This window comes from Sciurus carolinensis, chromosome 1 (genome assembly GCF_902686445.1).
Source record: "Sciurus carolinensis chromosome 1, mSciCar1.2, whole genome shotgun sequence".
Lineage (NCBI taxonomy): Eukaryota > Metazoa > Chordata > Mammalia > Rodentia > Sciuridae > Sciurus > Sciurus carolinensis.
This window is the reverse complement of record NC_062213.1, coordinates 20,310,497-20,335,659: the sequence shown is the minus strand read 5'-3', so window position 1 is coordinate 20,335,659 and position 25,163 is coordinate 20,310,497. Positions and strand designations below refer to the sequence as shown.

The 25,163-nt window shown below is 39.0% G+C and overlaps 1 protein-coding gene across 1 annotated transcript in view; it reads right to left on the bottom strand.

The window, feature by feature from the left end:
• Positions 1-2,667: 2,667 nt before the first annotated feature.
• Positions 2,668-25,163, bottom strand: part of Sntb1 (syntrophin beta 1) — a 244,176-nt gene continuing 221,680 nt past the window's right edge. The window contains exons 5-7 of the mRNA XM_047557284.1: positions 15,697-15,893; positions 8,859-9,049; positions 2,668-5,887 (exon numbers count right to left, since the gene is read on the bottom strand). Coding sequence (XP_047413240.1) covers positions 5,795-5,887; positions 8,859-9,049; positions 15,697-15,893 — 481 coding nt within the window. The 3' untranslated portion in view covers positions 2,668-5,794. The remainder of the gene's footprint in view (positions 5,888-8,858; positions 9,050-15,696; positions 15,894-25,163) is intronic.

Here is a 25,163-nt window from a genome sequence, read left to right as displayed (position 1 = left end):
TCCATTGTTTCCCAGTCTCAGAACCAAACACCCCACCTATAAGAATTATTGGTAATGTCCCCTTTACTGTCATAAATGATGTTTTTGTGTTTTGGTATTGGGGACTGAACCCAGCCCTTTCTATGTATTTATTTTTTAATTCGAGACCAGGTCTCACTCATGCAGAGGCTGGCCTGAACATGCAATCCTCCGGCTCAGGCTTCCTAGTTGTTGGGATTAAGGTCTGCTCCCTCCCTCTCTGCTCATCAGTGTAATGGGCAAGTCATGGTCTTGGGCCAACTTCCCTAGAAAACCAAACTTGAGGCGAGGACTAAGTGCTAGTGATTTATTCAGAAGGTCCAATCCCAGCGCCCTGAGAGTGATGGAAAAAAGAGGAGAAGAGGGCAAGGAAGACAGGAAAGCAAGGCCAAATGCGACATTAGTGCCCTGTGAGGCCCAGAGAGGCAGCCAGTGCCTCAGCCGCAGGCCTCTTCATCACATAGTATGTCTCAGGAGGGATGGAGAATGGAGCAACCATGACTCAGACAGGGATGCAGAAAGGAGGAAGAGCTTTGCTCATCTGCTCAGCACCTTCCTGTTGCTAATCCTGCTCAGTCCCACAAAGATTTAAATCCCCCACCCACCGTTCTGCATAGCTCAGTTTATTACCATTAGCAGCCACTTGAAAGTCAGCCTCTGCGCCCTGCAGTGTGGCTTTTCATCCAAGCCTGGAACTGATGATAGGATCTAGAAAGTAAGTAAGCCTCTCCTCCTGGTTGCCTGGCAGCAGACACTTGCAGGCACTCATTTGCTCTAAGGAGCAGAAGTGGAGCCAGCCATGGTGGTGCCTGAGCTTGAGTAAGTGGCTGAGAGGTTAGTTGTCAAGATAATGGCTTGAAGGAATCTGAGGAGATAGAAAGGAAGCACCCAGGATAGTGATGGAACCTATTTCCTAAATGTAAGATGAAGAAGTTTTTAAAAAGCAAAGTAATGGTAATAAAATCATATGCATTTCAACATGGAGATGCTTTGGTACCACTGTATTAGAAGACACAATGAAGTAGTTGAGCATTTGACTCTTACCTCGATTTGCCATTAAGGAGGCAGGAGTGTCAGGTGGAGTCTTTTGACTCTTCTTGAGAACACCTTTAAAAGAAAATATGGGGACAGGCACCTTGCAGAACTTGCACTTAGAGGTTTTGTCCATATTAGCACTTAGGATTGTAGAATATTCACACATATCTTTGTGCCAGGGTTTATTTAGTACTGATGGTCACATGGACTATTTCTTGTTTCTTGTTAGAAACAGTGCTGCAAAGATGATCTTTATGCATTAGCCTTTGTGCGCTTGTGTGATCATATCTCTAGAATAAATTCCCACATGACAAAAAGTACATGCGTTTTAAAGTTTTATGGATTTTGACAAATTTCCCTCCAAATGATTACCAAATATATAGCCACTGATGGCTATCTAAATGCCTATGTTCCTATCCCTCCCTCCACTAGACATTATAGAAGGTCTAAATCTTATCAACTGGTTCGTTAAAGATGAAAAGGAAAAGCTTTGAATGTCCTGTTGAAAACCATTTTTTAGCTCATTTTACATTACTTAGTAGCTCTCAGTCTTGACTTGTCTTTGTATACAGGACATTCATGGGGAAGAGAAATTGGACTTTCAGTGCTTTCTACGGTAGAACCAGGGTCATGACTCAAGGTTAGAGAGACAAGAAGTTTCAGTTTGAAAAGTATAAGGTCTTGCAAACAATTCTAGCCATCAAACAATGGAATGGCCTGCCTGAGGAGATAAGGAATTCCCTCCTCAAAGCTGGAAAATTTCAATTTCAGGCTGGATGAACATTTTCAAAGACATTCAAGAAGAGATTCCTGAGTTTACTGGTACATTATATGAGGTCAGTGTTTCCCAAAATGTAGTACCTTGACCACAATGTGGGTATGTGGAGGGGTGACTTTAAATGGTACAAACTTTAAACATTTTTTAGTTTGTGTGTATTCATTTTTAGTTGGTGTGTAGATCTTATGTTGCTATGTTACTGGAAAGTCACATACCTTAGTATATGAAAGTAACACTGCTGAAATTATAGATTAAGTTTGGGCAAAAATGTGCTTGATGACCTCTAAGGTCCTTTTCGAAAGTTCAGTTCCAAAATCTAATCTCAATACTGCTGAAGTTTTGACTAGTAAAAAGACTTTTGAATCATAACTTGATACACTTATTACAAACAATTTAAAAACAATCCAAATTATAGTACAACAGAGAATTCAAATACTTAGAACTTGGTGTACATGTCAAATCCCATGAAAATTTAGTTAAAAATGAGATCCCTAAGTCCCAGGTGAAAACCTATCCTGAAACTAGAGTCAACTTAATAATTTAGAGATAATATTAATATTTTAAAGAGAGTCTGTCAATGTTTACTACAATGGTATCAAATCTGTATATTTTCAATGTATATTTTTTTTTTCAGAAAAAAAAAGATAAGTGAACACACATGAAAACTTGCTAGTGGTGTCCCCTTTACCATTAGTCCCTCCAAGGTCAGTCTTGACAGAAAAGAATAGTAGTATTTGTCTTTATACTCCCACGGTCCTCTGTAACAACCATGAAACCACCATCCAATCCACTATGGTGTATATTTGGGAATGTAATATAAACTTCTGCTCCAGAAATCAGGGGTGAATATTTATTTAATCCACATGTAAACAGTACATGATGTTCACGGTGCTATAAACAGACACTGAAACAAAAATACCTTAAGGTACATCCAAAAATCATTCTCTCACCCCAACCTACTCTGATCCCCTCAATATGGAATATCTAATATTTGTAAAATGGGCTACAAATGTCCTGTCCATTAATTTTAGGAGAATCTTGCTAACCATTAAGACCATTCTTTCTGACTTCAACCAAGCAGGGTCAACAAGCTTTTGGACAAAGGACCAATTGAACAAATTAATTAAATGCCTCTGCCTGTGTATTTTGTAATAAATTTATGGCATTATTTTTCCTACTTAGTTCAAATCAGAAAAAAAATCTATAACCATATTTCTATTGGCCTTTTTGAAATTTCTGTTAAGATGGATTACAGGGATATCCTCACACCAGAGAACTTGCCTTCATCTAATGACAATGGGCAGCTTACCACAAAGTACAGATCAAACTATTGCTCACCTGTATGGTTTTCATGTAGAGACAAACACTGTGAATTTAATAATTCATGAGATTGTACACACGGCAAATTAGAAAAAAAAGTTCCCCAGAATGACTCAGTTGATCTATTGACTCAGACATGATCCAGATCTGAGTCTGTGCCGTATACACTAACACACATCCAAATAAGATGAAGATATACAGTATTCATTCTAACTCTCTGAATTCAAAGTGAGAAAAAAGCTGATTATTTTAAATTATTCATTATAGTCACTCTGATATGATACACTTTAATTGGGAGGAAAAAATGGTTCATATACACAATTGTCTTAGTAAAATTTTCTATTTCTTTGCTAATAACACATTTTAACTTACTTCAGAAAATGCATTAATTTTATTGAAATATATTTTTCCTAAAATATAAATATTTAAATTAAATTTTTATAAATGAAGAGTATATATTTCTGTTGACTCTCACACAAGTATCAATCAGTCCAAAACTTAAGCAATGAGGAAATAATATTTGTAATTATGATCATTTTAATTTGTCTATAAATATATATAGGATCTTTGCAACTTAATTATGAGTCATTAACTCATACTTCATGTAGTACCGAGCACCTTAGATTACATATTGTTGAATTAAACTATTGGCATTAATATATGCATTTTAATATGTTATTTACAATACACAAGTATAATTCTCTTGTATAACAACATTCCAGTGATTTTGAAAATATATAGTGAAAGAGTGCAATGTAATTTACAAATGCGTCAATGCTTTCTTACAGTATTTAAGCTAAGACTTCACTCTTCAGCATTTTAAAATAGGAAACAAACAATAAAATGTCAGCGTCCTAAAGCTTTGTTTACTAAAGCATGGTTTATAAAATGCTAACTTCACAAGATGCTCCCAGAAAGTTCTGTGGGTAAGTATAAGAAAGGACACACTGGATCCACCCACTCAAAACCCACTTGAAGAATCACAATGAGCATTAGAGTTTTTGAAGTGGCTGGCGGTCATGAAATCTGTTTAACATTTTAAAACTCAGTATTGAACAAAGATTTTTATTACCAAACCCCTATCCAAACCCCTGATTAAATCACTACTTAATCAAAGCCCCTTGGAACTAGTGTTGTACGCTACATAATTTGGGAAAATGTTGATTTAAAATAAAACTTTACAACTCAATAAACATTTATGTTCAAGGGAGCAAATCTACTTTTTTTTTTTTAAAAAATTCACTTTTTAAAGCTCTTTGCATAGGTATTTGCTAAAATATAACTCTTAAAATATGGTCTAACACAGAACACTTGTCCATGTAAACTACAGGGGAAAGGAGTACAGAAATGCTCACAGAAATTCTAGGGCTAATTTTGAAGGTTTGAGAAAGCTACACCAAAATCAAATAATGGATGTTATTTTTAGTGAATTAATTTTGAAGGATAAAAGCAAAAGCATTAAATCAGTAATGTGCTATATACTGTCTCAAAATATTCTCATAGAAAAATATCAGGTCATTATATTATTTCCCTGGAATCCCAAAAGAGTTGCAGATGCTATCAGTAGATCTGACTACAGTGCTGGGTCCATATGTAAAACCCACCATCATCCAGAATTACATGAGACTGCTTGAAATGCATGTATACAAGCACAAGCAGAAAGAAAGGTCAATCAATTGCTGAGTACTTCCATTGAAAACAATGAAGTGGGGACAATTAATTAACCCCAATCAGATGGATTGCTTTTTATCTATAATTATACATATGCATATATGATATGGGCATATATGCATATATATATATATATATATGAATCAGATGACAATCTCTTTTTTTTAAATACAACTTTCTTTCTATAAATAAAGCTATCAGTCTTGGCTATAAGATAGCAGACCTTGGTGTGAGTGTAATCCCAGAATTAATCATCTTTTGTACACACAACTCTTCAGCAAAGCTTTGCAATTTAAGCAGTCTACTTTGGCTCAGATTCTACTAGCTTATAGCTCAGATCAGCATCTGATGTTTTATTTAATTCCTGCTCAACCTATGCCAGTGAGAACACTTTGGAATCATTCTACATCACTGAAAGACAACTGATTAAGAAAAAAGAAACAACAGTTGCTTCATACTTCAATGAAAGGTGGGTTTCCATTTACAGTATTTTTCTTTCCCTACCAGTGAAAGTCAAGTCAACTAGAATTAGGAAATAAAATCACAATAGAACTAGGGATCATTGTTGCCGGGGCGGAAGGAGTAAATGAAATGAGCCATTTCTCACGTACTCAGCCCTTGCTTACCTGGGTGAACCAGTCGCCTAGAAACTGGTATGATTGAGATCTGCACATGCTGTTCTAATGGCCATGTCCTTGATTGTCATGTTTTAGAAGCTATGCTATGTCATATCACTTCTTTAACCCCGCTCTGTTCTAAAAAGTTCTACTCTCATCTTCCTCATGGTATTGTCTTAGAGTACCCTGTGTAGTTGCTGAACTGACAGAGGACCCTGGGACAGCGGCACGTGACTCCCGAGACCTGAAGCTGGCCATGGTGCTACATCGGGTGCACTGCTCACTACAGGTGGTGCCTGACGTCACACTCTGGTGGCACAGCAGACCTCTTTTCTAAGGCAAGTCGCCCCTCTGTTTAGGCCACCAAGCCCAGTCTTGTAATCTTAGCCGAGAGAAAGGAATGAATGATGAAGACGATCGGCTTGGGGCAGGAATGAAGATCCAGTTGCTGAAATTTAAAAAGAGAGCATGAGAGATTTTAAATTAATGCTTGATGCAGAATAGTGATTTACACATCAAAGAGATCTATACACACTTCAGCTTTTAAGTGTTAACTGGAGCAATTATGTTTTGAAATCATTGCCTCCCAACGAGATAAAGGAATAACTCTTTGAACTTGTTCCTTGCATCTCATATATCTTTTTTTTTCTGAAACAGATTTTGTGAAATTTATCTATATCAGTCCCATAAATATTGATGCTGCCCTTCTTGACTGTCTAAACCATTTATTTTTGGTTCAACAATCATGATATTTATGTAGGGTTTGGGACAGAGTGGAGCAATACTAAATCACACACCTAAAGATGAGATTTGAGTCCCGATTCTGGCACTTTTTAGATGTATAATCTTGGCCAAGTCACTTAAAATTCTTCTCAGTCCTATTAACCTGCAGGTCCTAAGAGTATTAAATAAGATACAGCCTGTGAGATTCCTTGTCAACCGTGACCACAGAACCCTAAGCAGCTTGCCCTCCTCGTCCTGGACTCTTGCACCTGGGTAAGCAAGTGTGTCGCATCTCTATGAAGGTGACTTATCAGGCCTTATTTGACTCAGTGCAGTTCCTGCAGAACCCAGCACACACATGGTCAGAGCATGAAAGTTCTTCCCCTGATGAATTCTATCACCTGACCTGATTTAGGAAAATTGGGGGAGCTATACCATTTCTCTTCTGCTGTCCCCATTTTTGTTCTGATGATGACACTGTTGGAGATTAAGAACTGGAAGGGACAATAATATCTACCAAAGCTAAGACTGTGCTCATTACAAATCAGGTACTAAGCTTGTCTCTCTCTTACTTAATTCCCTCTCACAAAATCCCTATGAGGTAGCTACGGTTGCTATCTCCATATTTTATACAGAAAAGCTGAGATTTAGAGAAGCTGTATTACTTTCTGAAATTGTAGATCCTACAGAGAGTAGAAAGTGTGGACTCAAATGTAAGTCTATTTGATGCCACAGCCAGGGCTTTGCCCGCAGCAAACACAGACCACAGCTTTTGAAGGACTATTAAAGAAAACCCTTTTCATTCCCTGTATTTATGGACAGGGAGACTCAGATCCAAAGAAATAACAGGACCTCTGCAAGACAATTGGTAAGTTGTTTGCAGACTCAGATAATCCAGGAGACCTTGCTACCCTCAGTCTATTGCATTTGTTACAACTCGACTCTGATCCCCTCCCCACACCAGAAAGGCCCACTGCCTGCCTTCTGGGGTTGCTCAACCATACATTCAGGGCTGTGTCTGATCTTGAGCTTATCAACCTAATGTACCGGGATAAAACAGTCCTTCCTAAATCTTCCAAGTCAGGTTGTAATTACAAGCAGAAAGGCTGGAATTTAGACATAAGTGATTTTCCTCATGGGCAAAAATAGTCTTGAATTTTAAGCCAAGAATAAAATAGAAGACTGATTCCTATTCTTTTCCACTGTGCTAGAGAGTAGTCACCTTTAGAAAAAAGTACACAGCTGAGTGATTGATAGAGCAGCAATGGAACTATAAATCTTCTTAGTAAAATGGGCCTTCACGTCACCTCTTTATTTCCAGTTTGCTTTAGGCTACAATTTAAGATTGAAACACACACAAACCAAACAAGAATTCCATACAATTCTGTAGATCCTTTGTAAAGTTTAGAAAAATGGTTGGCTAGAAAGATTTCCCAGAAGCGGGTAGGGATCAACTTCAGGGCAATCGCCTGTGGCACCCACAGCAGGGAGCCTGGTCCTGTGCTGAGGAGAGCAGTGTCACAGGACACAGAACAGTGACGTGTTGACATAAAAGGCTCTAAACTCTGTTAGATGTGACCTTGGCCTGTCCCTTCATTCGGCTACTTCTGGACATCCCAAAATTGTTTCCAGAAAAATAACCCGTAAATTCCCACAGGAGAAATGACTATACTAAGTGTGAAGAGATAGAAGTAGAGGAAGAATTGTGGAAGGCCAGCAGCTAAACTGAAATAACTGGATTTTGCAAGTTGAGGTCTGTCTCCTGTGTTTTCCATGTTCTCCATCCATCCCTTTTATCAAGGGGAGGTCAACAAATAGTTCTTGACTAACTGGTTGGCTAGGAAGGACTTGAACACAGACTAGTTAATGTAAAATCTAGGGCCTCCTTGAAGTTCTATACTTGACAACCTAAATGAGATGCTATACCTTCCTGAGAAATGTATGGAACTACACTTGCCTGAGAGTAGACCCATGTGCAATTCTCACCCTCTGTCAAACTGGAGTAATGTGTTTTTCATCATAGCAAGCAGCAGTGATCACAATCTTGTGTTTATCACATGGACTATTTGCATTGGTATGAGAGATATAAATGTTACCTTCACCAGTCAATGTGCTAATTCTGTTGGGTATTATTTGACATTAGCCCCAAACTTCTGTGCCCTTGCCTGTCCCTCTCTCCACTCAGGTAGAGTCGACCAGTAGTTCCTTGTGCTTCTCTTCTGCCCATGCTACTCTGTCCCTTGTCCAACACCTCCTACCTCGTTGCTCTTACCCTCTCTGCTTCTCTGAGGCCTCGTGGGCGGCAGGGAACGCTTCATCTACCTCCCTGGGTAACACCTGGCACAATGCCACAGCCTTATGGGCTGCTCCATACTTTTAAAAATTGAATGTCATATTTTTTTTAAACTTCTGAGACCTTATTTGATAAGAATTTAATGCTAACCTTGTAAAGGATTCTTTCCTTTGATTCAAATATTTATGCAGTCTTCTAATGAAAAGTGAGACCAAAGAAAGAACATTGAAATAATTGAATCTAATCACTGTTTTTCAAGGATCAAATAAAACACGGACTTGCAGGTACTTTGTTCAGAGTCAGAAACTCAGTGAATGCAGGCAGCACTGTGTCCATGACTCACTGCAGGTACGTGGCATGATGAAAGAAATGAGATCACACGTCAAAAGAGAAGTACACTTACAATCTCTCCTTCTTTGCCTCCAAAATCTAAATACAGCATCCTGATTCCATCATCAGAAGACATTTTGAGCTTTTCATAAGGGGATTGTATGATTGTCTTGGGAAAGGCACCCTCCTGTGGCTCGGTGGAGACAGAAAATCCGTTCTCATAATGGATGGTCAGGCGGCACTCCTGGTTTTTGTAGGTGCAGGCTGAAGGAGAGGAGCAGGGAGAGAAGTATAAATGGTGGAAATTGATCCATCGATTGATTTTCCCAGGTGCTTAATACTTCTCGTCTCCTCAGTCCCAGAGACTAGCCACACATTTCTTACTAAAATTAAAAAAATAGTAGTTGTTCACACAAATATCCTCTTTGGATTGATTTTCTTCTTTTTCGTTTTTTGTTTTGTGTTTTTTTTAAGGCTTTCATTAGTGCATTATAGTCATACAAAGTAGTAGGGTTCATTTTGATATGATCACCACATGCATGGAATTTAATTTTTCCATTTCAGTCTCCAGTGCCTCCTCTTTTCCTCCCCTCCTACCTCTCCCTATTCCCCTTCCTCCACTCTATAGTCTTCCTTTTATTGATTTGCTTTTTAAAAAATTGGTCCTTTGTAGATAAAGATAAAGGTGGAATTCGCTGTGGTATATTTTTATACATGTTCATCATTTTGTCAAGTTCAAATATTTGGATTGTTCTTGATATTATAATTCCACTAGCTCCAAGGAACTGAGGGATATAAACTGAAGGAAATTCCTTCTGGTGGGATTCACTGAATATTTCCTGGGCTCTGGCCCTTTTCCGGCCATCTAATGGCACCAAGGTTAAGAGGCATCAGCTACACTTGCCTTCCAATGGCCAGATGGTCCTTTGCTTGAACCAGAAAAAAAAAGAAAATTGATTCAAATAAAATAAGCCACCTCTGAATCGTCATTCTGCTCTTCCCCACGTGGATACCACACACAAACACACACACACACACACACACACACACACACACTCAATTTTATGTCTGCCACTGGGTGAAAGAAGGGCGTGTTCCCTCACCATGGTCCCAAAGTTAATATAAGGAGCATACTAAAGAGCTCAGGAGTATGTCATTTAAAAATAATTTAGTTTTTGATTTGGAAAGGTCTAACGAAGCTCGTTTCAGACAGCGAAAGCGGTACTCTGTTAACGTCCCTAATGATTGCTGTAGGAAAAGACCCTGACACGGCACCTTTCACTAGAATGCTCTTTCCTCCCCCTGGCCCAGGAACCTCAGGGGTGGTATCCAAGGGCACCCTCTCATCCAAAGGAACAGAAGAAAGTCTCACAAGCAGGTCTGGCACCTGCTTTTTTATCAGTGAGTCTCACTGTATTTAGGGAAAGAGTCCAGTTGTTTAAGCCTATGAGCTGTGCAGGGGGACTGTCACCAGCATCCTAGTCCCTATTTAGGAAGACTTGTACATGTATCATTTAAAACTCACAATCAAAGAGTCCTGAAAGGAGTTATTAAGTATAAGATTGGTTTTTTTTTTTTTTTCCCTCATAAAACATCACCTTTAATAGGCTTTGGCAGGCCAGTAGAGTGGGGTTTGATGTACATCTAAACGATTTAGGGAAAATCAAGGCATTTTCTTTGCTGGGGGGTGGAGGGGAAGAGGAAGAGGAGGATACTACTGCTTGGGAGCTCACTCTGTACCATTATTAGCTCTGCTCTTGCTGAATGTAACCTTAACACAAACTCATGAGGCAGGAACTTAGTCCACTATTATAGGTGGATAAAGCAAAGCTCAGAAAGATGAACACGTCACCCTCTGGGACATTCAACCTTCAGAATCCAAGTTCTTTCCATTCCACATCACATATCTTTCCCTTGGAGGCGTATGAGATGGGACCATGGCAAAGAGTTTCCCAGCTTTCTCCCTTCATGAATAATGAACATCAGAGTTTGGGGAAGAAAGAGGGATCTCTCTTGCTCACAGAACGAGGTGGCTTTTAGCTGGAGCTCTGATGGAGACACGTATCCCTTCCTCTGATTCACTGCAGACTCCTTTCAACTTGGACTTAAGGGTGATCTTTCCTGAAGCTGTCCTCTCTAAGAGGCCTAAGTCCTCTGCCACACCCCAGTCCAAGGATGACCAGGGACAGGGGCACAGAGGTAGTGATGATGCCGTCCTGGCTCCTCCTTTTCAATGGCCTCCACCTCCACCACTTACAGAATACATGAGAGGGCTCTAAATGTGGTTGTTTTATCCTTCCTCCACGTTTGAACTTTGTGCTGCGCCTTCAGGTATTCTCACTTAGCTGAATGTGATGACTTTTAACTTCAGTTGAATCAAATGGTATTTGTGACCTTTATGTAAAGGAATCGGCTACCTAAAGATGTTCTCAGTCTATACAGGATAAACTGTACACATATTCACATTAGCTGAAGCTCTGCTTAGAACAGAAACCCCTTCCCCCAACCTCTATAGGCATGTTTCAAGGTGTAACTGGGTTGCGCCTTACATCACTTCCTTTCTTCTCTGACGTTACTCAGTTAACTCAGCTGGCTTTGTTATTCTTCTCTGGCTAGTCGATGAACAGCCTCATTATTTTCCTATTGAAGTAGAGTTCAGCTTATCAAAACAGAAAGATTTTACAAAATTCATAGAACGTCAACCAAATTCCCCTGGCTATCTCTATTCTTTCCTAGAACACTCCAAAAAAATGTCGCATGGAATATTAATTTGCTGATATTACATATATAAATAAAGTTTGAGTGGTTTGGGCTTTTTCACTCTCAGGTCAAAACTCTAGTCTTTCTTGTCATGAGCACAGGCATCCAAGATAAAAGCTTCACTATAGAAGTAAAAAATGCAATTGAAAATTTAGACTTAACAGACATTTATAGAATAGTTCATCCATTAATGACTGAATACACTTTCTTCTCAGCAGTACACGATCCTTCTCTAATAAAGACTATGTTATGTAAGCAATCACATCCATTGGCATGCAATTGTAATATTGCCTTAATATATTTTTAGCACCTGCAAGGTTATTTTGATAACTGTCTTTCCACTGATATTCATTTTCATGTTCCTGTGTTTTTCTTGATTAGACTTGTTTATTTTTAATCAAGTTTTAGCTATATTATTTCTTCTCTATTTCATATATTTCTGCTCCTACTCTTTTTTCCTTCTTACTACATAATTTGAAAATAATTTGTTATTTTAGCTTCTTTCTGATACAAGTACTTTAAATTATAAATGTTCATCTGAGTACTGTTTCATTCCAGTGGTTCTGATATTTTAATCTTTTACTCTCACTTAGTTCGAAGCACTTTTTATTTACTTTTCTTGTGCTTTCTTCCTTGATCTCTGAGATATTTAAAGGTGTGCCATTTAATTTTGAAATACTTGACGTGTGGGGGTGGGGTTTTATATATCTTAAGGTGATTGATTTTTAATGTAATAAATCATACCGGAAACAGTCTGCATAATGATTTCAAATTTTTAATAAAGTAATGGAAATGCTTTTTATATGATTGTATTGGTTACATACATGTCAAAACTGATCAAATTGCATACTCAAAAACGTGCATTTTATTGTACTCAGTTTTACCTCAATAAAGCTATGGGTTAAAAAAAAAGAAATTAAAGCCACAATGAAACACTATTCTACACTTATCAAAATGGTTAGAAATAAAGACTTACCATATCTAATGTTGATGAGGATATAGCAAAACTCAAGCCTGGTGAGAATGTAAGTTAACAAAACCACTTTGGAAAACAGTGTGGAGGTTTCTTTAAAGTTAAATATATATTTATATAATCCAACCATTACACCCCCAGATATTTAACAAAGAGGAATGAAAACATGTCTACGAACACTCCTACTTAATGTTCACAGAGCATTATTTGTAACAATCCCAAACTGGAAATAAACCAGCTGTCTGTCAACTGATGTGGTGTAGCCACACAATGGAACACTATTAAGTAATGAAAAGGAATGAGCTTTTGATCACTCAGAAACATGGATGAATGTCAAAACAGTAATACTAAGTGAAAGAAGCCAGAATGGCCCTGTACCTTACCCCTTGAAAAGAGTATATCCTGCATTATTCCATTTACATGAAAGACTAGAAAGTGCAAACTCACTTATTATAATATAAAGCAGATCAGTGACAGCCTGGGGATGAGTTTGGGTGACAGAAAGGGGCAGCAGAGACTTCAAGGTAATACATACATTCTTTATCTTCATTGTAATGAGAGTCTCACAACTGTATATGTATTTTTTAATTATACACTTTAAATATGTGAAGTTTTAATGTGTATTATGCCTTTATAAAACTTTTAAAACTCACCCCGTCCCCCAAAAAAGATAAAAGCCTCCGGGTCACCCCAAAAAGGTTTTCAGTAATAAGGGGAAACATTTGGGGGTACAAATTAGTCTTGAGGTAATTATGACAAGGCACTGATTATCTTGAATATGCTGCAACAGAAATGCTACAAGCATCTGGCTTTTCAAATACAACAGGTAGTACAGGAAGTACTACGTGGTTCTATGAGTCCCCTCTTGTAGAATGATCCTTGGTGCCTGAGAAGTTGCACCCTGGTGTAGTACTAGTCAGAGTGGTCCAGGGACCGGCAGCATCAGTGCCATCTGGAATCCAGCAGATGTCATTTTCAGGCCCCACCCCAGAACTACTGAATCTGACTCTTTGGGGGCTGGGGAGGGTCAGCAATTTGAGGTTTTTGAGGACACAACAACAAAAAATTATGATGATGATGATGATTGTTTTCAGTGCAGCTGAAATTTGGAAGCATCATTCTTAAATGTCTGGTAGGAAATCTTCTTCCTTTTGAGTAGAGCCTTAATGGAAATGTTGTAGATTTACACTGTCCAACACAGTAATCTTTAGGTACATGTGACTGCTGAGCACTTGAAATATGGCTCGCACAACTGAGGAAATAATTAAACTTCAATAATTTAAATTTAAATAGTCACAGAAAGGCCATTATATTGGACAACACACGTCTTGAGATAATAATAATGAGAACAGCAATTAATGATACTACTTACTGACAACCACCCTGGGAAGTGAGTCCTATTATTCCTATTACACCTCTGAGGTATTGTTCTCCTATTTTTATAAATGAAGAAATTAAGGGATTATGAAAATGATTAATAAAGAAATAGAATTGGAATTTGAATCCAAGCCTATCTGAATTTAAGAATTTAATAGTCATGCCACTTGTGACTATAACCTTGTACTGCTTCCACAGAAAAGGAGACATGAAAGAAATCATGAAAGAAGAGGTTGGACAGTACTACAAAACAAAAACAAAAACAAAAAACAAAACAAAACAAAACAAACAAACAAACAAAACCTATGAAACCCCAAATTAGAGTTAATGGAAGACTTGCTGAGGATATGAGCAGCTATGTCACTCACAAGATGCTCTCTTTATCAGTGTCCCTAGGAGACCTGAGAGAGGTTGGTCATTGGTCTCAGAACCAGAAACAACTTGTTATATAGATCTCAGGAGCAGGAAAAATGACTTTGTAGACTGCTGACTGTGCATTGTGCTGACTGATACAGAACACAGGGTGAAATAGGAGTCCACCTTAGCAAATGTACAAGACTCTACAGCGTGAATTTTGTTTAATAATGTTACCTTAGATTTCATATTACTTTTCCAGTCTCTTAATTTACCTTTGCCCAATTAAAGAATTAAATTATCTATATCTACATATATCTGCATATTTATATATGTTTCCATATCTAGCTGTCATCTATCTGCTTTAGAGAATGGCATGAAAGTTACTCAACACAGCAATGTGAACAGAATTGCTGTCTGTGATTCACTGGTATAAAAGGGGATGGTGAAGGAGCAATGGAATTCAGGGTGACATGGCCTCGGTAAAGTCAGTTCTGTCATTAACCAGTTGTGTGACCTTTGGCAAGTTGCTTAACCTTTCTTAAGAATTTGCTTCCTGGTTTGTGAGGCTGACAAAGAGAATTGTGACTGTCAGATGAGATGGGCAATTTATTGTGACCCAGGACCATGCACAGGCATGCCCACATACACATACACACCCCTGAATAAAAAGTTCTACAAAACATTAAAATAATATGTACACTGATGTCTCTACTCTATGTTATTCAATTTTTAAAATGTTGGCTTTGTTTTCATAAATTGATTTTGAACTCACAAAGAGTTATTTTTCACTGAATGGGAAAATAAAGACATTATATAAAATATCTAGTGTACAGTGGGTACCCAATAATTGATATAGGTAGTTACCTGATATATTTCCAATATTATTTGGTGATAAATTACTCTGAATCAGTTCAGGTAGTTTATGACTAAGAATCCTACTGGTTCTTTTCCTCCAGGAATCGACTTACCAGTTATGACTAGAAAAATGGTAACTGACTATCCAAGTTACCTACCAATTTTCATTGTTTGGTGGGGAGTGAGTAACAGGGATTGAACTCAGGTGCATTCAACCACTGAGCCACATCCCAGAACTATTTTGTATTTTATTTAGAGACATGGTCTCACTGAGTTGCTTGGTGCCTCCTTGTTGCTGAGGCTGGCTTGTAACTCGCGATCCTCCTGTCTCAGCCTCCTGAGCCGCTGGGATTACAGGTGTGCACCACGGTGCCTGGCTCCTACAAACTTTCTTGAATGAAGACGAAACAAGGTTTTTCACCATAAAAACCTTTGCTTTGCTTATATTTCAGTTGGGCATACAGTGCCTGGGTTGAGAAGCATTTTAAGTACCTCAGAAGGCCAGTAATGGGACTACTTTGAGGCCAGCGTGGAGGATGTATCCTTCTTTGCAATAGGGATACCAGCTGCCCAGGCCGGCAGTACTCACGGGTGGTGATTTCCGCAATGAGTTCCGCCGAGTTGTGGCACCCCTGTACGATGCTCCTGGTCCAATGCGAGAGGTCCCTGCTGATCTCTGCCCTGAAGAGATGTGTTTCAATGCCTTGCTTGGTACCAGTTCGGGTTGCAAAGGACAGATCCATGCCAGCCTGAGGTGATCCCTTCCCTGGACCTGAATGTACCAGCCTGGGGAGAGAGAGAGTGGGGAAAGATTGAGAGATCATTATGAAAAGATTCTTTTATCCACCAGGCATATTACCTAGTAGAAGCCCCAAATTGGTGATCTGTTTTCATTTTTGTGATCTCACTGGAACCAAATGGATACACTATACCCTTCTCCATGTTTTTCTCCCATCTTCTCTCCAATGGTAGATTGAGATCGAGAAGCTTCCAAGGGCTGCACATTTTATGAAACACAAAGGGGTCAAATAATGACTTTAACTTGTGCAAATTCTGCTATGCTCATTCAGCAAAAAAGAAAAAAATAAACGCGAAAGAGAAGAGAATTTAAATGCTGTCTAAAATTCTTTCCACCATTCCATTCCTGAGCATATACATGTCCCAGCATGAACATGAGATAGGAAAGTGAATCTATTGTTTCCTTGTGGGACTGAGTTCCCCTAGATCTTTGATAGTCGGGAGGACCAGGCTGCATTGAATATCCTTCTGGGTGGGTACTTTTGTTATGAAAATGACCTTCAAATGAAATCAAATAACTGAGGACTCAATTGAAGAAGCTGCATGCAGTCTGTTTATCCTTGCTGGAGAAAGAATTGGCATTGGCGATGCTAGACTTCTTGAGAAAGGGTAGAAACTGTACTTTAGTGGGAATTTAAGGAACGTTCAAGAATTTTTTTTTTTATTATACAAGATTTTCACACTGACTTTGGAACTTATCCTTGTCATAAAATGTGACTTGGATAGTAAATAATTTTCTGAAAGACCCATCTAAAAGTGTGAAGAATCAAAGTGCTCTGAGCGCCAACTTCTGAGCAGGTACTGACTCCTGCTTCTCACTCCTCACCTTGAAACACTCTGCTCCTTGATATCTCAATTCCTTTTGGGAGAGACTCTCATATCAATCATTTGCAGGGCTGCGTCAAGTATAATTTTGTAAATGTTACTTCTCTGCAGGGTATTTGCATTTTCATCCTTATCTTTGAATACAGAAAGCAACACTTTACCATTTGCTAGAGAAATGTCAGGTGTCTAGCTCCATGGTGGATGCCAGAGTTATTTCTTAGGCACAGAACTTGTTACCTCTAGATTAACAATGGCTCAAAGGAAATATAAAAGCTTATTTTTTTCTTGCAAACCTAAATACTGTCACACAAAATTATCAGTGGAATAAAGCGTATTTAGAGCCTGTTGGATTTCTAGTAACAAGATCGTCGTGTGACTCGGGGACACTTTCTTTGGCTTATAAAGTTAGAATTTGGAGGGAGAGGTGGTTTGCAATGCCAGCTTGAAGGAAAAGGTTAGTTGAAAAGACTTTTGGCTGTGAGGTTCATTAAAGATAGGGAAGCCCATGATTTCCCCGGGAGTGGAGCCTGGGACAGTGTGAAGGGAAGTGGCAGCCACACCAGCTGCCCACACGGGTTTATCTGGCAGGCTGACACCCATTCGCTCAGGAGACAGGAGGGCATTAGGTAAGAAGAAGTGAGCAAGTGACTGAGAAGCTGCTGGAGGATTCAAAGTCAAGTGAGGCAGAAGAAACCAGGAAGATTTTGCTCAAAGCTTGATAGAGATTTTAATGGGATTGAGGAACAGGTAACAATTTATTAGGAAAATGTATCTATAGCAAACGAGAGAGGTCTGTATTCACGTTTTCCTTCTTAAAACCTTAAAATTTGTACCAGTGGAGCGCAGGTGGCCAGCTGTGTGTTAAACTGAACAAGACATACGTTTGGGAGGCCTTCACTAAGTTCTTATTGACAGAAAATCAAAAAGATTGATTTTTCAACAAATCAAGTGTGAATTATTTAACATTTATACAAAGAACAGGTTGATTTGCCATTTAAAGAGGAATAGACAGGTTCAATCATTATTTTTTTTGAACAAGACAATATTAGTACAGTACTTTCTGGAAACTCTGAGAGAAAAGCAAATTGTTGTTTCCGCTATCTAGTGTGTATACTGATAACAAAGAATATCTTCTTTAAATCAAAATTAAGTGAAAAACATCAGGCATATAAAACTGCATTCGAACATCATTCAATTCTGTTTGCCACATGTTACATTTTTTAAGAATCACTACCTCATATGATAGGGTTGTGAAATGAAATGCAATAATCTATGTATTATAGCTAGCGCAGAAACCAGCATGTGGTGTATATTCGATAAATATGTCCAGGCCTTATACCTACCCTCAGTTTAATTCCTGCCCCATAGCATCAGAATTAAATTTGATGAAATATATAGAGCACTTAGTTCTGTATTTGGTACATCGCAGTTAACATGCCATAAAAATCGGTTCCTTTATGCCTTGCCTGACCTAACTCATTCTCACTTTCCATCCTTTGAAATTCCATCTAGAGGGCCTCAATTCTGTCATAATCTGGTTCCGGCATAACTGTGTTGTAGAGGCAGTAGCAAGTGAGAACAAGATAAATCACTCAGAGGAATGCAGTATGTGTGTGTGTGTGTGTGTGTGTGTGTGTGTATGTGTTTGCGCGCTTATGTGTGTATTTCTGACCAATATTTATTTTTCTGGAGAGACTATATAACTGAAGTCAATAATAACTGGAAAATATAATTTGTTAGAAGATTCACACTTGGTAGCTCTGAGGATGAGAAATGATATTACTAACAGGACAAAACAAGGTCTGAGATAGCCCTGTATCAGGATGACCTATGCCGTGCAGCAGGAGTCTTCGGTGGGGAAGCCCAGCATGGTACAGAGAATAATGATGAATAAAGGCACCCTTGAACATGGGACTGACGGTGTACTGTGTTATTCATCCCATCACAAAGTTCTTATTGATTGAAAATGGTAAAGATAGGTTTTCAATTAACCAAGTGTGAATTATCTAATATTTATATTAAAGAACAGGTTGATTTACCATCTAAAAAATAGCAAACATGTTGAATTATGTGTTCTTTTTTGAATATGACAATATTGGTATAGTACTGTATGCAAACCCTGAGATAAAAACAAATTCATGTTTAAGTTAGTTTGTATATCCATAACAAAAGTTTATTTTTTCTAAGTTGATATTGAGTGAACTACATCAGATATCTGCTATAGGCATGGATGCACATTCTCTGGATGGAGTATTATATAGACCTTTAAGTTATTTTATAAATACTATATGTAAATGTGGGGAATATCTGTCAATATGTTTATTGTAGAGTATTGAATATATAACTCAACTATGTAAAATAAAAGCTTGGAAACAAATACATTAGAAAAGCAGTTTTAAAGGTGTTTTCATTTCTTCTTCTTCTTCTTTTTTTTTTTTTTAGTTAAAATTTCCTCTTAGAAACATATACTACCCAATTTAAAGATGGGTTGTAAAATACTGAAATGAACCAAAACTTCCAATTTTTAGAATCAGGACTTCCATTGCACTGAAAAGCATATAAATCCTGACTCAGTATGTCCTGAGTGTTTGGCTTGTTGCTTGCTTAGTGGTAGTGGCACTTCAGTGTTGGAATACTAAGTTGCTCAGCTATGCTGTTCTGCATTTGTTATGTCTGGGTTATTCTAAACAGAACACATCCACATCCTAACACCCAGTCCCTGAGCTGTGACCATGGAACAGCCCTCCTCAGGATGGAATTGACTGATTCTCCCCTGTGTCCTAACAATCCCTTACACTAAACAACTGGCTTCCAGCAAATGAGGTATAGGACAGATGCTGACATCTGTAAGCTGTAGTGATTCTTTTGGATTCAGGGGAGGAGAATAGAGGAGAGCTTCCTTCTCTGTTCAAATTCCTTCTCTTCTCCTTCCAACAGATCACTGGAAATCATTATCCATTCATTCCATCAACAAATTAAGATTTTGCCATTCACCAGCTGATATTTGAATAAATATTTATCCATCACTGTTGTGGACTGAACAGTATCCCCCTTAAACTCATAGACTGAAGCCCTAAACCCTAATATGACTGTATTTGGAAATAAGATCTAAAAGGAGGTAATTAAATTTGTGTGGTTGTAAGGGTGGGATCTTAATCCAACTGGACTGTGTCCTTATATGAAGAGGAAGAGACCCCACAGATCCTGCCTCCCTGTGTGGTCACAGAAGAAAAACCATGTGAGGATACAGCAAGAAGGCAGCCATCTGCAAGCTAGGAAGATGGCTTTCACTAGAAACCAGCACTGGAAGCACCTGATCTAGCTTCCAGAAGTGCAAGAACCAAATTTCTGTTGTTTAAGCCTTCCAGTCTACTGGGAAGAGCCCACTCAACATATAGTCTATGCAAACCCAAGGCTCAGTGTGAGCAGAGTAGACACAGTCCAAGCCCTGAAGAGACAGTTTAATAGAAAGATCCTTTCTCCCCTACTAATTCCTGGATCCTCTTTACTGCAGGTTCAGTCCCAGTTCTCAGGCAATTGATTTCTCAAATATAGAATTGAGTCAAAGCCAGCCTCTAGTAGAAGACCAGTGTAGACTATGAGTCAAGGTGAGTGAGTGAAGAAATGATTCTTCCCTCATGGGGACAACTTGATGACCATGATGATTTTCCTCCAGAGGATGGATCTGAGCCTTGTGGGAAATTCTGGCACAATGAAGGTGTTATGGTTTGGATGTGAGGTGTCCCCCCAAAACCCATGTGGGACAATGCAAGAAGGTTTAGAGGAGAAACAATTGGGTTATGAGAGTCTTATCCAAATTAGTGAATTAATCCCCTAATGGGATTAACTGAGTGGTAACTGAAAGCAGGTAGGGCGTGGCTGAAGGAGACGGATCATTTGGGGCATGCCTTTGGGGTATATATTTTGTATCTGGTGAGTGGAGCCTCTCCCTGCTTCCTGATCATCATGTGAGCCTCTTCCTTCCACCACACTCTTCTGCCATAATGTTCTGTCTCACCTTGAGCCCCCAGGTATGGAGGCGGATATCTACGGACCGAGACCTCAGAAACCATGAGCTCCAGATAAATTTGTCCTCCTCTGAAATTGTTCTTGTCAGGTCTTTTAGTCACAGCAGCAAAAATCTGACTAAAACAGAAAGATATCCTCATTTATCAAAATATGGAGTATTATCACCTCTTAGACCTCATTCATCAAGGTCATCCCCCACTGATGTCATGGTCTTTGGCACTCTACTTGATATATGGTAGGTGTTCAAGAAATGTTGGTTTAATATCTTCATGAATGCATGATTTTTCAAAAAAGATTTTTTTTAAATTGAATTCAATTTGCAAGGAAAAGCACACACACATACAAACTATGATCTACTTTGAAATGTTCTGTGATCTGGGGCCAGCAAAAGGGCTTCCTAATGGAGTTTTTATTTGTAGTCTACACTTAGGAACACATTACTGTAGCCAGATTCTGGGAATTGAGTGCCAAGTAAATGTCAGCAGACATTACGATTTTAAAAGTCTCCATTTGGACATTTGAAAGGTAGGGATGTAATCTGCCTGGGTTTTTCCCACTCTGCCAGTAACAGTCTTTTTACATTCCTCCCAAGATTTTTCCCAAAGATCTGTCCTGATCTGCTGTCTCAGGGGGACTCCGAAATAGGCATTATTTATCTTTCAATTATTTTACATTTAAGCTATTTGTGTATCTTTAAAAATATGACCATCTGTCTCTTATTTGTGGCAGCAACAAAAAAACTGCTATCTCCCAAGAAGAGATAACTTTCCTACCCAGCCAGGAAAAAGTACTGCCACCCTGGGACAAGCTTTCAAGCTGCCATTCACACCCAGTTTCCAAGTCATCCCTGAAACTGCTGGAGAATCCTAAGGACGTGCTTTCTCCTGGTTACAAAATGTAGATCCAGATTCTGTGGTTGGAAGTACAGCCATGAACCCCAGCAATATTTTTCATTTCCTCTTAGGTAGGAGTGTGAATAAGTGAAAAAATGAATAGCAGTCTCTTTTAGTCATTATTTTGTTGCTGTGGCCAAAAGAGTTGATAAGAACAAATTAGAGGGGGAAAAATTTACTTGGGGCTCAAGGTTTCAGAGGTCTCAGTCCATAGATGGCCAACTCCATGGGGCCCAAGGTTAGGCAGAAGGTCATGGCAAAGGAAAGCAGTTCAAGACATGACATTCAGGAAGCAGAGACTAAGCTTGGCTCATAGGGACAATACCCCAAAGACATACCCCCAATGACACACTTGCTCCAGCCACACCTTACCTGCCTTCAGTTACCACCCAGTTAGGCCATTCAAGTGGATTTTAATGCACCCATTAGGTGAAAGCTTTCAGGATCCAATCATTTCACCTCTAAACTTGAAGACAGTGGGGTAAAGGAATGAAGCCATAGGTATGAGGAAGTAGAGCAGACACCTGGATTCCAATCCCAGCTCTGCTACTTACTGTGTGACCGTGGTAAGTTTCTCAAACTCTCTGTGCCTTCATTTCCTTAACTACAAACCCGGGGTAATAATCTGCCTATCTATGTGTTGTGAACATTAAATAAGACAATGGTGAGGAAAGGAGGGGGGATAGCAATAGGAAGACAGTAGAATAAATCTAACATCATTTTCTTATGTACACTTACAAAAATACCTAAGTGAATCTCATCATCATGCTCACCCACAAGAATGGGGTCCTAATTAGAATAAGATATATTCCATTCTTGTATAATTTTATAAAAATGGATACAACTGTCATGTATAACTAAGAAGAGCCAATAAAAATGTCCATAATAAAAGATGATAGCTGGGTGCAGTGGCACACGCCTGTAATCCCAGTGGCTCAGGAGGCTGAGGCAGGAGGATCGTGAATTCAAAGCCAGCCTGGTGAGACCCTGTCTCTAAATAAAATACAAGATAGGGCTGGGGATGTGGCTCAATGGTCGAGTGCCCCTGAGTTCAATCCCCAGTACCCCCTTCCCTCCAAGAAAAGATGACAGTGAATAGTGCACAGAAGAGCAGTTATCACAATCGGTGCTGTGGAAGCCACATTATCATTAGAACATAACTTCTATCAGGGCAGGAATTTTTATTTGACTATTTCGTGCTGCATCCTTAGCCCCTTTAGAACCATTCCAGGCACAGAGCAGGCACTCAGTAAATATTTGCTAAATGAATGACTGACTGAAGAGCTAGAATACAAAGATGATTAAGAAATTCATGACTAAGGACTGTCATTATCTATCTCCCCTCCTACCCTCAGCCACACAAAGCAGGAGTGGCTAATGCTAGTCCAAAGAATGTGGGTTCATGTCCACTAAATAATAATTTCCAGATTAGTTCAGTGATGAACAAAAGTAATCTTATAAGGTAACTAGGATGAACTCTTTCACAAGAACAACCTAATATCCATTTCCCGTTTCTTCCTTTAAGTCCATCTTTAGCAACTGGTGTTTTTAGTAGTAACTTTCTGGTTTATTGGATTAGAGTTACCTTTTGGGGTATAGGGGCTGAGAGGTTGCCTATTTCTTCAAAACAGGAAAAATCACTAAGATTTCATGTTCATTGCAGCATGGATCCAATTCAAAGAGATGTATATAAATGTGTCCTCAAGTCAGATACATAGGATAAAATGTCTTTAAATTCTTTCAAATACCCGAAGTGGTATATCCCATGAAGCTCAGATTAACTTTGAGAAGACCACTTCCAGGTCAAATCTTTGTCCAAGACATAGGGGAACTTATAGTCAGAGATACTGCCATTCCTGCCAGATATCAGAACAAGTGTTTCTCTACCAACAACTGGGATACTGGGCTGCACATTGTTTCCAAATCCTCAGACATGGCTCCTAGCCTTACAGCTTTTGAGAAAAACAAACAAGTAAAATACCCTGTCTCAGGAGGGATGCTTATCCACTCATTTAATTCTGGATAGGTGTTTGGGAATGTTGCATAAAATGTTCCATACAAAAACATTATTATTAATATCCTTAATTAAAGCAACAACAGTTGCAGCACACAGATTCAGCCAAATTAGGAAAATTACATATTAGGTAACTGGGTTGCTAAGCAATATTACATCCTCATTTTACTTAATTGCTGTAATTAGCATCTCCCACCAGATGCCACAGTGCAGGCCACACACAGAAAGAGAGAAAGAAGAGAGAAGGGAAGGGGAGAGATGGGAAGGGGATGGAAGGGAAGGGAAAGAGAAGGAAGGAAAAGCAACTGGTTAGATCCCAAGTGGTTCTGGTGATCCTAAGTACTCCCCCGACTAACCACTCAAATGGAGTCCAGCAGTCAGTAGATTCTCTAGGAAAGAGGTGTAGGGCAAAGAGTCACTGACAAGCACCCAACTGTCAGGTGGGAAGGGCTTCCCATGAGCCCCATGCCCGTCCAGCAGGAATAGCTGATCAATCACCTCCTTTTTATCTTCTAAACTTCTTCTGTCTGATTATGGTGGTGAAAATCAGGCAAGGCCCCATCTTCTAGAAAGTTGACATTACTGAGGGATATTGATTATAAACAAAGACAGAAAAATCAGCAGCAAGACAGTTTGAGAACATTCTTGATTATTCAGTGGTATTTACCAGGTATAGACAAGTCATTGTCCTTCATACCTTCACCCATGGTCTCATGACCTTTCACAGCTGCCAGTAGTAACACTGAGGAGGAAAGTAACAGCCCACGGGTGGGAAAGTTGGCACATGCTCCACAGACTCTTTGAAAGTGGTATCATAATCCCCACTTAAACGAAGAATCCATGGCTGTGCAGTGAACCAGCTGCCAAGATCCCCCAGTTAGAGTCCAGAATTTGAACCCACGTTCATGTGTCTACAGAGTTCATATTCTTTCCATCACACCAGGAAAGGGGGCCAAACTCCACCTCATCAGCTATAGAGGGAGGAGGAAACTGAAAGGAAAAAAATGGAACAATGGCCTACTATCATCCATGAGCTAAAATTACCCATGGGCTGCTCCTCTCCAGAGACAAATGGGACTTGCAGTCTAATGGATATTCTCACCTCATAATAGTGCAAAGTCTTGGGAAATTTTCCCTTTGAAGTTATCTTTTTTTTTTTTTTATTTAGCACTATTAGAGCTATACTTTTAAAACACATTTTCTTGAAACTTCTGATTATCTCTTACATGTTCTCTTGTCTCATTTATGCTTTAATTAGTTCAACATATGCCACCGTGTGTGTGGAATACATATTAGGAAAAAGATCTTTGAGAATTTCTCCATGTTTGGAAATGGCAATTAAAAACCAGTTCTGTTTTGCTGAGAAAATAAAACCACAGGTGAATAACCTGAGCCATCAGTTCTTACTACATTTGGTTTTCTATTTTATCCACATCTTGCTTTTAAAAAACTTCCTCCCATTGGTCACTTCCACAATTTTGACCACTAACAGGAGCC